Source organism: Rana temporaria, chromosome 9, assembly GCF_905171775.1.
Source record: "Rana temporaria chromosome 9, aRanTem1.1, whole genome shotgun sequence".
In the NCBI taxonomy this organism is placed as follows: Eukaryota; Metazoa; Chordata; class Amphibia; order Anura; family Ranidae; genus Rana; species Rana temporaria.
Window position 1 is genome coordinate 121315036 of NC_053497.1, and position 15666 is coordinate 121330701.

Sequence of the window (15666 nt, forward strand, 5' to 3'; positions counted from 1 at the left end):
TGAATATAAATGTTTGTTCTTTTGAAAACCCACACTTCTCTTTAAATCCTCGCTTGTTTTTTTTTTTTTGCAACATACAGGTGATTGGGCACTGGCAAAAAAAAAAAGACAGAAGGCCTTGTCTATTTAACCCCCCCTCCCCATACAGGAAGTAGTACCTACTTTCCACTAGGTGATGGTCACACGGCAGTTGACCCAATAATAGGGGATAGAGTCCCTGAGGGTCCTCGGACATATGCCGCTGTGATGGGTGAAGGTTGGATCCTTAAAGTGTTACTAAACCCACTGTAAAAAAATCAGTCTGTATATGCAGTAAATCATGCTTGTTATACTCCCTGCTCCCAGGCTGTTGAGAAAAAACATAGTCTCCTAAATGCTTGCTGAAAGTGATGCTCTTTAGCTAGTAAAGCCTAGTTTAAAGCGGAGATCCAGATAGGACTAAGTGCAGTATTAAATGGCTGGAGTTGGGCTTTTAAACTCAGTACCACTTAAAGGATAAGTTCACTTTTTAGAAAAAACAAATGTACATTTTGCAGGTAAAAAAATGTGCATTTATTAATTTATTTTTTGGAGCCTGTAAAGCATTGCACCAGCGATCAGCAGATAGCTGGTGCTATGCTGGTCTCCTTCAGATCTAATCACGTACAGGCAAGCAGACACAATCTGACCTGAAGAATCAATGTTTGCATTGGGAACATGTTGCATGTTCTATCATAAAAACTAGTGGAACTTGTTCTCAAGGTGAACTTCTCCTTTAACTAAAACTTCATGTATCAGTTTTGGGTAAATAGTCCTGATTAAAGCATTTTGGTTGCTTGCACCTTTTCCCCTTCCCCATCTCTAACAGCCTATCTTGTGCTTTACCCTGCTTGCCAACCTTTCATGCATATAATCCTATTTGCAGAGCTTGCTTGCAGGAATTCCCTTTACATGTTTGTTGCTTTCCTCAAACCCATTTCACCTTGCAGATTTGATAGCATTTCTCCTTTTTTGCGCATTTAGCATTATGCATTAAGTTCCATGTTAATAACTGCCTGACAAAGCTTAGAGCATCTAATCAATACTGTCCTCCTGCTATGTTCTACTGCAGAAGGTAGGTCGTCGCAAGAACCGAAAATGTGGCACGTGTGAGGCCTGCCAAAGGAAACAGGGATTGTGGCGATTGTGACTTCTGCAAGGACAAGCCCAAATTCGGTGGCCGTAACCTTAAGCGGCAGAAGTGTCGCTGGCGCCAGTGTCTGCGGTTTGCCGCGGTGGGTTTTGTTGCTTAACCCTTTCGTGACCAGAGGTCATTAAAGCCTAGATGTCCAGACCAAATTTAACAGTACTGTATACCTTTTTTTTTTTTTTTTCTTTTTTTTTTAAAGAAAATATAAGGCTTTTATTTGGTACCCTTTTTAATAAATGTGCTTTTTTTTTTTTTTTTTTTGTCAAAGCCTAACAAAAATGTAAAAGTGCATTTTTGTTTTTTTTTACAAATAAGTTTGATTAAAAACATGTTTTTTTTTTTTTTTAAATCTTTAATTGTGCATTGTATTTTTAATTTGACTTTTTTCTCTGTGCAAATAATGTGGCACAGTACCATCTACAAGAGAGGTGTGTTTGTAATTAAGCCCTCCATCCTGCTTGAGATCACCATGATTGGCCATCGTGATGATCACATCAGGAACAATGCTGATTGTTTGCTGATCGTTGATCTGAGAGCTGCATCTACCGTAGACAGTATGTCTCTAAACTGAGATTATGGTAGTGTACAGTGCTGCTTCATGCTGCTTTTTCACAGCTGCATCGTAGATTACGTTTTCTCATCATTTGGAAACATGCTTGAAAACATTGTGATGGATAACAGCCTAATCAAACAGCGCTAAATACTCACACTAGGTCTCTTCGATGCATTGATTTTAAATGTAGATTTTTTTTTAAGCATGTTCAAATTTGGATAGGAGTCTGCCTTTTAAAGGTGCATGCTAGTCAAGCATAATGGATTTGCATTTAAATTCAATAAGTGGGCACAGTCTGCCTGATAAGTGGCTGGCTGTAGATTCCATCATTGTTTTTCACTTCTGCTCTAGGCTATCCTAACTTGTTATACTTGTTATCCTCCTTTTGGGTCCCACACCAGTGCACTTGGCTCCAGCCAGGTGCCCCGACAGCAAGCGGCTTGCTGTGGGGGCGCCCCAGCAGGCGTGCTTCCAAGCCGGGGCTCTGTGTTTATTCACACACACACAGCTGCGGCATCACCCGCCCCATAGATTGCATGAAGGTAAAAAGATTGTGCCTTTACAACCACTTTTTAAGGTTTCCAAGTAGGTTCTTAATAGAGAAACCTGTGCTGTCCTCTTTCTGGCAAAGTAAACCCAGTCAAGGTTACTTTGAGAAAGCTCCAGAACCCTTTCATTTAAAACCTAAGGTGGCATGGTTTTGCTCTAGACTGCTCCTCACACCTCCCTGTTGACAGCTATTAAGGACAGGAAGATTTTTTAACAGGGGTGGGTAGACTTTTTATATCCACTGTGTGTGTGTTTTATATATATGTATACAGTCATAATTCCACCCCAAAGTACATATACAGTATAAACAAGCACCCAATATTTAGCGTAGCACAGAAGACAGATGTGAATGTCATGTGTGTTGTAATGCAATGTATTGTCCAAAATAGTACCCATATTTATCTTACAGTGTATGTCAACCCACAAACTTTTTTTTTGTGGTTTCATTCTGGTCCCATCTAAAAAAACAGACATTTTTAGATAGTCTGTTGAAAAGTTTTGTATCTTTAGTTCAGTAAGAGCTCTTCCCTTTGTAGGCTTACAAACTAAGCTGCTGTATCATAATTAGCAGCGCATATGAGTGTGACGTTGGGCTACCTACCTATCAGGTCTATCGGATAGGCAGCCTTATGGTCAACTGAAGGAGCTTAGTAACTACAGCAAAGAGATGGCACGTAAAGATATACAGTACTTTTTTTTTGCTAAAGACATGGACTAATCCCATCGCTTAGGATGTGATGCGTTTCCAGCATTCCTCATGGCTGACCCATTCCATGCCACACGCTTTCCGTTCTTTTGCCAGCTGTGGTTTGGGGTTTCCTCTTTGTATGTTTACGTTTTGGCTATGTAAAAGCTCTGCTTGCAGTCTGCTTAAACCCTCCATGATTTGTGTCATAGGAAAAAAATATCCCTGTGAATCTCAAGTCTAGCAATCATCCTGTGATCCTCGAGCGACTCCACAGAGAAAAGTTGGCGGCTGATGATGAGAAGATGGACACAATTGGTTAGTTTAATGTTTGCAAGAGCCGAGCTCTGCAGTTCTTTCTCATTGTGTCCTTATATTAATTTATCATTTTTTCTGTCATCCTCTAGCAACAAAAAACGGAATTGATGCTCACACCAGGTTGCCAATTATTAAGCTGGAAAGGCTGGATTACAGAAATGGAAAAATACACATCAACTGAGGTAAGTATCACACAAATGTACCCACCTCCCTGCCGCCATATGGCAAAATGATGGTGACAAAGGTGGCTCGCAAGGTGATCGGTGGTGCATTGTGTCCCTGGGACACGGCGCATCACCAGTCTTGGTAAAGAGCCAATGGACGAGGCTCTTTTTCCTTGTAATCAGCTGTGTCCAATCCCAGCTGATCACATATAAAACAAGGAAATGCATTCCTCTCCTCACACTGACAGCTTGCAAGAAGAGGAGAGCTGCACAGATTATCAGTACAGCCCCATCAGTGATGTCAGTCAGTGCCCATCAGTGATGCCCTTCTGTGCTGCCTTTCAGTGCACATCAGTAAAGGAGAAAAATTATAAATTTACTAAATCTTTAGGCTTTTTCCATTGGTGATGAAATATGACTAAAACAAATCCCTATCTGTCTCAAAAAAAAATTATACATTTTTTGTTTGGGTACAGCATTGCATGACCACGCAATTGTCATTCAAAATGCAACAGCGCTGAAAATTTGCCTATGCAGGAAGGGGGTGAAAGTGGCCAGTGTTAAAGCGGTTACATGTCGGTGCAGAACTGAAAATTAAGCCTGAAAAATTACACAGAGAACATATCCTACCTGCTGTCGTATTCAGCTCTCTGGCTTTTCTTTGGGATCATCTTTTTGTTACTTTCTAGGCAGGAGCGGTGTTCCCAAGCATACTTACTGCATTTCTCAAAGGCACCAGTAAGCTTGAAAACTGTTTTGGGAGTTTGAATTGGAGTGGGGACTCATCAAGCAGGCTGAAGGGATGTTTAGATTAAGATCATGCTGTGTGTGGGTTTTTTTCCCCCTATTTTACAAATACACAGTGCAGAACAAGGCATGGTAAGTCAGCAATTGGGACATTATCAGCTGTAAGGGGCCCACAGGCAAAACATGTGACTTGTCCTCTGTTTGCCTTTTTTGAGCACAGCTTTCAGAATTCAGCTCCTCCTTTAGACCCCTTTCACACTGAGGTGCTTTGCAGGCGCTATAACGCTAAAAATAGCGCCTGCAAAGCACCCTGAAACAGACGCCGCTGTCTCTCCAGTGTGAATGCCCCGAGGGCTTTCACACTGGAGTGGTGCGCTAGCAGGATGGTAAAAAAGTCCTGCTAGCAGCATCTTTGGAGTAGTGTGTTAACTGCTCCTGCCCATTGAAATAAATGGGCACCGCGGCTATAATGCCTCTGCAGGGGTGCTTTGCGGGTGGTTTTAACCCTTTTTCGGCCAGTAGCGGGGGTTAAAAACAGTGGCCCGGATTCAGGTACGATTTGCGCATTATTTGCGGAGGCACAGGGCAACGATTTTGCCCTACGCCCCCGCAAATAATTTGCGCTGCCCTTGATTCACGGAGCAGTAGCTCCGTAAATTGCGAGGGCGCGCCGGCAAAATTGCCCGGCGTAAGCGCGCGCAATGTAAATGATCCCGCCGGGGGCGGGAATCATTTAAATTAGGCGCGCTCCCACGCCGAGCGTACAGCGCATGCTCCGTCGGGAAACTTTCCCTAAGTGCATTGCGGCAAATGACGTCGCAAGGACGTCATTTGCTTCAAAGTGAACGTGAATGGCGTCCAGCGCCATTCACGATTCACTTACGCAAACAACGTAAAATTTGACCGTTGCGACGTGGGAATGCCGGGTATCCTTTAGCATTGGCTGCCCCTGCTTTTAGCAAGGGCAGCCTTACGCTAAACGACGCCGTACGCAACCGACGTAACTTGCATACGCAGGGGGCGCGCAACATTGTGAGTCAGCGTATAGTATGCAATTTGCATACTATACGCTGACCACAATGGGAGCGCCCCCTAGCGGTCAACGCAAGAATGCAGCCTAAAATCTGCGTGGCATAAGAGCCTTATGCACGCAGATTTTAGGCTGCAGTCCGCGTAAAGAGTTCTCTGAATCAGGAGAGAACTCGTTACACCGGCGCAAGTCAGCAATTGCGCTGCGTAACTATGGTTACGCAGGCGCAATTGCTACCTGAATTTGGGCCAGTGCAAAAACAGCATTCAAGCGCTGTACCGCTGACACACCCACCACCCCAGTGTGAAAGGAGCCTAAAAGTGATTGTAAAATCTTGTTTAATTTTCCAATAAAAATAACAAACATGTTCTACTTGCCTGCTGTGTTGCACTGGATTTGCACAGAGCAGCCCAGACCCTCCTCTTCTCAGGTCCCTCTTCTGTGCTCCTGGCCCCTTCCTTCTGTTCAGTTCCCCTGCAGCAAGCAGCTTGCTATGGGGGCACCCAAGCCAAGTCACAGCTCCTTGTGTTCGTTCAGACATGGAGCCCCCGCTCTCTCTTCCGATTGGCTAGCTGACTTTGACAACAGCAGAAGCCAATGGCGCCGTTGCTATGTCTCAGCCAGCCAGGAGGGAGAATCTCGGACAGTGGAGATATTCGTGGACAGAGAGGGACCTCCGCTTGATGTGAGGGGGGGCTGCTGCACACAGAGCTTTTTATCCTAATGTATAGAATGCATTAAGATAAATAAAACCTTGTGCCTTCACAACCCCTTTAAGATGAAAATTTGGCAGGTCAACAGAACTCTTCAGTGTGTCAATATCTGAATTTTCATTTCCGAGATCTTGTATTTGTGGAGATTTTTTTTAATATACTGCAAGTCCATCAGATAGCATTTATTGTCTGGTTTCAAAGAAGAGTTTTTGTAGCTCCCTTGTCGCAGACCAGTAGTGATTATACACGTCTGTAACATGGCCACAAAACACCGCCAGGTTTGCACCCTGTTGGCATTAGATAGTGTTTTCTTAACATATATTCTTGTTGCAGGATGGTGGTGCCTGGATCATTGGCAAAGTGGAGACCAAACAAATAAAACAGGAGTGCAAAGAGAGTAACATAGTCGATCAGGAAATACAAGAACAGCCCCTGGTAGTCTGTATTTTTTATGTATTTAGTACAGAACATGCAGCTTTAAATCTTCATGCTAATAATATGCTTCTTTGCAACTGTTACAGGATCTTCACTGCCCGGTGAAAGCAGAAGAGTTTATTGTAGAGACGGATGATGTAGAGGCAGCTGATGAGAGCACTCCAGTGGTTAGTTGGCAAATTTTCATTTGTTTTTATTATAACACAAAGGAATATAAGACAATCCTACACTTAAATTTAGAACCAGTGCTAATGCTAACTCTAACCATGAAAAGAGATCATCAAAACATACATTTTTTGCATTCGGTTCTATTTTCTTTGTAATATTTTGTATATATGTGTATCTTTTAGATATGTGAAAATATATATACGGTAATTGCCTATTGCAGTTATGTACATTTTATTAAACAAAATGTTGGGTGGAGGTAAAAGAGGATCAGCTAGGATTAGAAGTGTAAAAAGGACAATGAAGAAAGGATCTTTGTTCGAAATCAGTCCCTCAATTATATGAAGCATGTTTGTCTAAAAGAATACTGGTTAGCCAGTGCTCCCAAAACTGTGCTTTGTTTCGAAGGCGTAAGTGGAAGTGGGCGTGAGCCATGCAAATGAGGCGTGACCCCATGCAAATGATGGTCCGAGCGCCAGACAGATGCGTATCACGAATTGCAAATGCGCCGGGACGTAAACGTATGCTCACAACCACGTCGAAACAACTGCCTAAACTACGCCGGATCAATGCCTACGGCGTGAAAGTAACCTACGCCCAGCCACACGCACGTCCAACGTAAACTCCGTAAAATACGCCGGCTTGTGTTCCCTGGTGCAGACCTTTGCATGTCTGCTGCTGGGTTACACCTCCTTTATGGGGCTTAACTTTACGCCGGACGTACAACTTGCGCGCACATCCTGTGTCGGGCGGGCGCACGTACGTTCGTGAATTGCTGTATTTCCCTCATTTGCATATTTGAAAAGAAAATCAATGGGAGCGCCACATGCGTCCAGCCTAAATGTGCGCCCACGCTACGCCGGCGTAGGCAACTTATGTCGGCGGGATGAAGCCTATTTTTAGGCGCATCTCAGTTTGTGGGTCCGGCGCACAGATACGACGGCGCACATTTGCACTTACGTCGGCGTAAGTGCTTTGTGAATCCGGGCTAGAGGTCGACCGATATATCGGTCGGCCGATATATCGGCCGATATTTGGCCGTTTTTGTGAAATCGGCATCGGCCGATTATCGTGAAAAAATCGGCCGATTCGCCGCTACAATATCCAGGCCTTGAGGTCCCTTGCCTTCCAGTCATGTACTGACCAGTCACCAGTGCCCCCGCCCCCGCCATGAATCCTCCATCCGCATTGGCCTCTGCTACTCACCGCAGGTCCTGGAAGTCTACGTACGGCGGCGAGTAGGGGCGTGACGTCACGGTCCTTCCCCCGCAGCTCGCGGTCCACTCCGTGCTCACATTGCGAGTAGGGGGCCACGCCTGTCTCTCACGTCACCCTTGCGTGCCCCACCCCCTGCTGCTCCTGGTTCCCGGGTCTTCTACTGGCTCTCCGTTGCGAGTAGAGGCGTGACGCCCAGTGCGCACCCCGCCCCCTGCTACTCCTTCCCGGCTTCTTATTTTGCAGCATCCCCTGCATTCGAGCTAGGTATGTGGCATATTCGTTCATTGATGTAGATCACTATGGGCATTTATTTTTTGTCAACACTAACACTGCTGGGCAAGGTCACGCTGATGGGCACTTTTTTATGTTAAGGGGCACTCTGATGGGTATATTTTTAATGTGCGCACTGATGAGCATATTGTTTTAAGAGGCACACTGATGGACACATTTTGTTGTGCCCATCAGATTGCCCCTTAACATAAAATATGCCCATCAGCATACACATTAAAAAATATACCCATCAGAGTGCCCCTTAACATAAAATTTGCCCATCAGAGTGTCCCTTAATAACAATAAATGTGCTCATGGGCACATTTTATGTTATTAAGGGACACTGTGATGGGCAAATTTTATGTCAAGGGGCACTCTGATGGGTATATTTTTAATGTGTTCGCTGATGGGCATATTGCATGTTAAGGGGCACTCTGATGGGCAAATTTTATGTTAAGGAGCACGTTTTGTTGTGCCCATCAGAGTGCCCCTTAACATAAAATGTGCCCATCAGCGTGACCCTTATTTTAAGTTAAGGGGCACAATGCATCCCCACCCATCCCTCTCCACAACACATGGCTGTGGAGGAGGCGGGTACAGAGAGAGGTGGCTGTGGAGGAGGCGGGTACAGAGAGGTGGCTGTAGAGGAGGGGGTACAGAGAGGTAGCTTTACAGCCACCTCTGTACCTCCCTCCGCCACAACCACCTCTCTGTACCTCCCTCCTCCACAACCACCTCTCTGTACCTCCCTCCTCCACAACCACCTCTCTGTACCCCCCTCCTTAAAATGACTAAGATTGTATTTTTTTTTCTTTTTTAATAATTATGAGGTGGCACTGATGGGCTGCACTGGTGGGCACTAATGAGGTGGTACTGATGGACACTAATGGGCTGAACTGGTAGGCACTGATGAGGTTGCACTGACAGGCTGAACTGGTGGACACTAATGAGGTGGCACTGATGGACACTGATAGGCTACACTGGTGAGCTGCATTGGTGGGCACTGATGGACACTGATAGGCTGCACTCCACCTTTCCACCCTAAACAATAACCTCCTCCCCAACCTAGGTTTTCTAAAATAATGGGAAAGAAAAAAAAAATCGGCCTAAAATATCGGCCGCAAAAATCGGCCTAAAATATCGGCCATCGGCCGCCCCGATTTTGAAATATCGGCATCGGTATCGGCCAGAGAAAAACCCATATCGGTCGACCTCTAATCCGGGCCATAGTTTTTCATCAATCTGAATTTCTTTGTCGTACATCCCAGGACATAGGGTATCTTGCTTTGCATGTGGCAGTGACCTTCTTCATATACAAGTATCTATTTACTCTGCGTAACATCATCTTTCACATTATACAACAAAAATTAGGCTAACTTTAACGTTTTGTTTCTTATTTATGAAACTGCCCCCCCCCCCCCCCCCCCCCAACGCATTTTGAAAAATCACTGCAGAGATACTATGTAGAGTAAAGAATTGCAACGACCACCACTTTATTCCCTAGGGTCTCTGCTAAAAACATATGTTTGGGGGTTCTGAATAATTTTCTTAAAAAAATAAAAAAATATATGGTTTTTACATGTAGGAGCAAAGTGGCAGAATTGGCCGGGATGGAAAGTGGTTAAATATAGTTTTCAGTTCATGGTGCTCATAGTTTAGTTCCTCTTTAATGTCATGGCTGTTGAAGCCAAGGTCCTGAGAGACAGGGGAGTCTCTGATTTGTTCGTTCTTTACGTTACTTTGAAGGCCTGAAAGGCGACTTCTCAAAAGTTACAACAGAACTTGGGAATCTTATTTTGTATGGCTTGAAGCCTAGAGTTTTCATCCTCATCAGTACATTGTGAGTTACACCGTGGCTTCCTCCAATCTGGATTTCATCAGAGTTTTGCCTTGAGTATGATTAAGGGTCAGATTTTGGCCTTGGCAGTCCTGTTTTAAAGACCAATTGCTTCACATTCTTTGGGGCGTGAATTTTCACACCAGTGAAGACAGGGCTCGAAGAAATCCAGGCACTAGGTCGCAATTGCGACTAGAATTAGCGGCTTGGGAAAGGAAGCGAAGGCCGCAAAGCCGCAGCCTCAATTACCGGCCGGCCCGACACGATAGGGAGGTGGGGGCGCACAAAGACACAGGATATCCTATCCTGTGTCTCCGTGCACCCCCGCCGCGCAATCGCTTCGGGCAGCCGGCTGGTAATTGAGGACGTAGCTTTGCGGCCTTCTGCAGGCCTATGCGTCCTTCTGTGATCTGGCGCCATCCTGTGGTGGCCGTTGGCATGACAAGACTAATGAAGCTTCCCCTGTGTTTTCACTGCCATCTCCTTCCCTCTAATTGGAGCCCCCAAACATTATATATATTTTTTATTCTAACACCCTAGAGAATAAAATGGTGGTCGTTATATATTTTCTGTCACACCATATTTGCGCAGCGGTCTTACAAGCGCACTTTTTTGAGAAAAAATACACTGTTTTTTAATTAAAAAATAAGACAACAGTAAAGTTAGGCCAACTTTTTTTTATATTGTGAAAGATAATGTTACGCCATGTAAATTGATACCCAACATGTCACGCTTCAAAATTGCGTCCGCTCGTGGAATGGCGACAAACTTTTACCCTTTAAAATCTCCATAGGCGACGTTTAAAAAAATTCTACAGGTTGCATGTTTTGAGTTAGAGGAGGTCTAGTGCTAGAATTTAATTCTCTCGCTCTACAAATCGCGGCGATACCTCACATGTGTGGTTTGAATATGTCAGCGATGCGTTCGCTTTTGTGTGCGAGCGGGACGGGGCGCGTTTCTGGCTCCTAACTTTTTTAGCTGGCTCCTAGATTCCAGGCAAATTTGTCAAACCCTGGGTTAAGACTCTCTTGGCTCCGTGGGACCTTAATTTGGTACTTTCTGTATTGCAGAAATCACCCTTTGAACCCATCCAGAATATTCCTTTGGTCAGAGAAACTTTCAATTGGCTGCTCCTGTTCCTTGTGAACTATAGCAGCCTTTTTCAACCAGGGTGCTTTCAGGTGTCTTCAGGGGTGCCTTGGCAAAATGCCTAGAAATGGCCCAAAAACTGTATACAAGTCAGTGGGTGGATCAAGCCGGTCAATTAGTTACACAAAGCCTCAGGTTGGGTGTCCTAACAACCAATGATGTCATCAGTTGATAATGATGTCATGCACCTACACAGCATTCTTGTTTGCTCCCTCTCCCCTGTCCCTCTCCTTCAGCACCAGGGTCACATTAAAGGCGAAGTATGGGAATTGAGTTTTTCCCATATTTATACTAACCTCGGTAGATGGAGCATCAGACCGATGCTCCATCTGTCCCCCGCTGTCTGTGCACCGAGAACCGAGCCACCGAACATCTCCACTGGCTCGGTTCTCACAGACCCCCGAGAGGAAAGAGGCTGACTGTCAGCCTTCAATCCTTTTTTTTCTTTTATAGCGCAAAAAAAAACAGTGGTGATTAAATACCACCAAAAGAAAGCTCTATTTGTGTGAAAAAAAGGCCAAAAATTTCATATGGGTACAATGTTGTATGACTGAGTAATTGTCATTCAAATTGTGAGAGCACCGAAAGCTGAAAATGAATCTGGTTAGGAAGGGGGTTTAAGTGCCCAGTGGTTAAAGAAACCGGAGCATTTTTTTTTTATCATTAACAGAATTTTAACATGCTTTAAATGTTTGGGTATCCATAGAGGGTTCTGCTCTGTCACTGTTCACAGTGAATTTTCTGAAAGCTTTCCACTAGGGTTGTGCCGATACCGATACCAGTATCGGTATCAGGACCGATACCGAGTATTTGCGGGAGTACTTGTACTCCCGCAAATGCCCCCGATGCCTGGCCGAATACTTGTCCACCGCCGCTGCATACCGCTAAGCCGCCACTGCCGCGTTAATCTGCGTGCGGGGAACATTACAGCTTTTGTTTGAATAGCTGTGTTCCCCGCCGCGTATAGACACTCCCCCTTGCTCGGGATTGGGCGGGTGATCTGTTCAATCCCGAGCAAGGGGGAGTGTCTATACACGGCGCTGCAGGGAACACAGCTATTCAAACGAAATCTGTAATGTTCCCCGCACGCTGATTAACGCGGCGGCGGCATCATCTAGGTATGGGGGACATGGCTGAATATATGTGGGGGACATGGCTGGATATATGTGGGGGACATGGCTGGATATATGTGGGGGACATGGCTGCAATATGTGGGGGGACACGGCTGCAATATGTGGGGGGACACGGCTGCAATATGTGGGGGGACACGGCTGCAATATGTGGGGGGACACGGCTGCAATATGTGGGGGGACACGGCTGCAATATGTGGGGGGACACGGCTGCAATATGTGGGGGGACACGGCTGCATATGTGGGGGGACATGGCTGCATTTGGGGACACATTTAAAAAAAAGTATCGGTATTCGGTATCGGCGAGTACGGTACATCAAAAAAAGTATCGGTACTTGTGCTCGGTCCTAAAAAAATGGTATTGGGACAACCCTACTTTCCACAGTTAGTTGTCCTAAGGGGAATTTCTCTCTTGCTGTAATCTCATAGTCATTCCCAGTTTTGTAAAAACAAGGAAGTACTGCAATCCTCTTTTTTTGCTCTGTTTTTTAGACCTTTAGTCCCATAATGAACAGAAAAATATATTTAAAACCGTTATACGTCCCTTGTTTTATGGCTTTCCTGGATCCCCTCAATTTTAATTTCACTCTTTGAATATGTTTTTCAGATTACGCAGATCTTCAGCTTGGGTACCTTAAACACCAAAATCGGCCTGGATACAGTTCTGCAAGAATTATTGGCGGAGCTGAATGAGATCCCTTTGCCAGCCCACTGGGAGGTCCTGTCTGACATGGGCCCTACCTTGCAGTTGGTGCAGAGGTCAAAAGCCTCCACCATGGCAGAGACAGTTGTTCACATTCAGCCAGGACTTTACTTCCACATTGTTGTCAGAGATTACACTGTACCTTCCCTCCACGAACTCTACGAAACTCACCCAAGCCGGCTTACCACCGTTGATGATGTGGTGGAATTAATCTGTGACCTTGAAGCTTATCGTCCTTGTGCAGGCCTTCCCAGACATGGGCCTCGTTCTCCAAACTGCCAAGTACTAGTATATGAAGAATGGTGTCCAGCATGCATCCCAAACCCCTGGCCTTCAGGGTTTGTCGGCTGAGCCAGAGAAGGTGATGGATGAGCTGGAGCTCAGGGACAAAAAAATTGCTTATGAGATATTCATAAGTGAAGTGTTTTGGATTGTATGTTCTGAAGGTTACAAGAAAACATCTGAGACCTTCACCTAAGATGAACCTGTGTATTACTTGGCAGTGGTTCAGCATTGTGGATCATTTACCCCCTTTACCACCACATTAAACCACACTGTACTACCCTGCTGGAATAATAAGCTGTATGCATAGGTAGATGATATGTTAGCCAAAGATGAGCCAGTGATGGACCTTTATGGTTGTTCAATAGGTAGCATGGGTTTACTGATGGAAAATTCTGTATAGTTTGGAATCCAAGCTGAATGTAAGGATTGTTTTAACAAATGGTCAATCCATAACTAGGCATCACCAACCTGGCAAAGAATTGTTGCCTCATCCATCCCAGTTCCGTACCGTGGACCAAATAAAAGCCATGTCTGTAAAAATGGAGGTTTTAATATGCGTTTGGCTGCAGGGCTGGCTTATCCAGCGTTTGGAGACCTACTGCAGAAATGTATGGACAAAACACTTCACTCAGGGCTGGACATATCCCAGGAGTCAGGTAGCCATTAAACGTCTAAGTCACAGCTCATGGCCTGTTTTTGTTTTTGCCAGTTGAAATATGTTTTTAGATTCCTAGATTGGACTAACTGGCTCCTGAATTCTGTATTCATTTGTCCATCCCTGGCTTATTTTTAGGCATAGTATTGAAACTATTAGTTGTGCACAGGCTCTAGAATATCCACTGTATTGCCTGGAAAATGTTCAGATTTTTGAAGAGGCCTTGGGGCAACAGTAAACATTGCTCCTAACCCGTGACTGTATGTGTTTTTTTTTTTTTTTTGTGCAGTTCACAGTGTATATTAAAGGGATTCAGGTCATTTTATTTTTCTATTCATGAATGTAAATGATCTTATTGTTGTGTTCTAATGTTTAAAAAACCCTTTTATATTTATAGTTTACAATTTGTTGAAGCAGTCATATTTGCTGATTACATGTGCAGGGTTTTCTTCCTTCTTAGTAATGCTTCGCAGTCATTGTTCTGTACTGTTCCTCCCTCACTCCGTACTTGTCTATCAGTCTGAAATAGAGACTAATGGGGGCCTTTTCCTCTGATCTCGCCATTTCCTCTAAACATGCTGCTCTGATTTATACATAACCATTACATAAGAAGAATCTGCAAATCTTTGTGTGAACTAGTCATGAAAATATAGAACAACAAAAATGAAAAGGCTGCATCAAAATTAGGGTTGTCCCGATACCACTTTTTTAGGACCGAGTACAAGTACCGATACTTTTTTTCAAGCACTCGCCGATACCGAATACCGATACTTTTTTTTTTTTTTAATGTGATGTGACAGTGGCGGTTTTTTCTTTTGTTTGTTTTTTTTTTACTTTTTTTTATTTTATTTTTATTTTTTACAGTGGCGTTTTATTTTTTATTTTTTTAGAGGGGGGGTAGTGGATTGTCAGTGTGTTTTTGAATTTTTTATTACCATTTACATTTTTTTTTTTTTTTTATTTATTGCAATTTTTATTTTATTTTTTAATCAACCCTGTTGGGGGGGCTTTGGTGAGATATCAGGGGTCTTAACAGACCTCTGACATCTCCCCTTTGAGACAGAGAAAGGGACTAGGGATACAGATTCCCCTGTCCCTTTCTCAGCAGCATCAGCTGCGCTGAAAATGAATGCAGAGAAGACAGCGTCTTCTCTTCATTCATAAACTGAAACATTGTAATCAACAGGTTACGATGATTCAGTTCTGTGAATGGACAGAGTCATCACTGACTCTGTCCATTCGGAACAGTAAGGAGCCGGGTTTACCGGCTCCTACCGCCGCTCTCCATCCTGACAGTTCCGGGGGGGGGGGGGGCACAGGGGAGAGACGGAAACAGCGGGCGGCGCACGGGGGGAGAGAAGGAAACATCGGGACGCACGGGGGAGAGAAGGAAACAACAGGACGCACGGGGGAGAGAAGGAAACCGCGGGGGGGCACGGGGGAGAGAAGGAAACCGCAGGGGGGCACGGGGGAGAGAAGGAAACATCGGGACGCACGGAGGGAGAGGAGGAAACATCGGGGGTCACGGAGGAGAGAAGTAAACAGGGGGGGCACGGGGGAGAGGAGGAAACAGCGGCGGGGGACAGGAGGGAGAAGGAAACAGCGGCGGGGGCACGGAGGGAGAAGGAAACAGCGGCGGGGGGCACAGAGGGAGAAGGAAACAGCGGCGGGGGGGACAGAGGTTGAGAGACTGCATAAAAAGGGAGGGGGGGCTGGAGGAGGACACAGGACAAGTATCGGGTAAAGCATCGGGAGCATTTGCCCGAGTACAAGTACTCGGGCAAATGCTTGGTATCGGTCCCGATACCGATACTAGTATCGGTATCGGGACAACCCTAATCAAAATGTTACTTTTAGGTAAACGTCCCAAAAAATCATGCACTTTAGTTTCT

General features: G+C 45.0%; 2 protein-coding genes across 6 annotated transcripts in view; both read left to right on the forward strand.

Moving 5' to 3' along the window:
* Positions 1-1254, forward strand: part of MBD1 (methyl-CpG binding domain protein 1) — a gene marked incomplete in the record, with an annotated part of 18923 nt that extends 17669 nt beyond the window's left edge. The window contains 1 exon segment of the mRNA XM_040324347.1: positions 1091-1254. Within this exon segment, the coding sequence (XP_040180281.1) occupies positions 1091-1168 (78 nt within the window).
* LOC120913969 lies at positions 1149-14027 on the forward strand. Of its 5 annotated transcripts, none has more exons than XM_040324348.1 (6): positions 1149-1253; positions 3168-3273; positions 3363-3455; positions 6261-6365; positions 6449-6529; positions 12739-14027. In XM_040324348.1, exons 2-6 carry the CDS (start codon positions 3250-3252, stop codon positions 13183-13185), a joined length of 750 nt encoding a protein of 249 aa, XP_040180282.1. In that variant the 5' UTR covers positions 1149-1253; positions 3168-3249; the 3' UTR covers positions 13186-14027. The 5 variants fall into 5 exon arrangements, with proteins under 5 accessions (XP_040180282.1, XP_040180287.1, XP_040180286.1 ...); XM_040324352.1 differs by having other exon boundaries at positions 1151-1253; positions 6261-6362; XM_040324350.1 differs by having other exon boundaries at positions 1251-1324.
* Positions 14028-15666: the final 1639 nt, after the last annotated feature.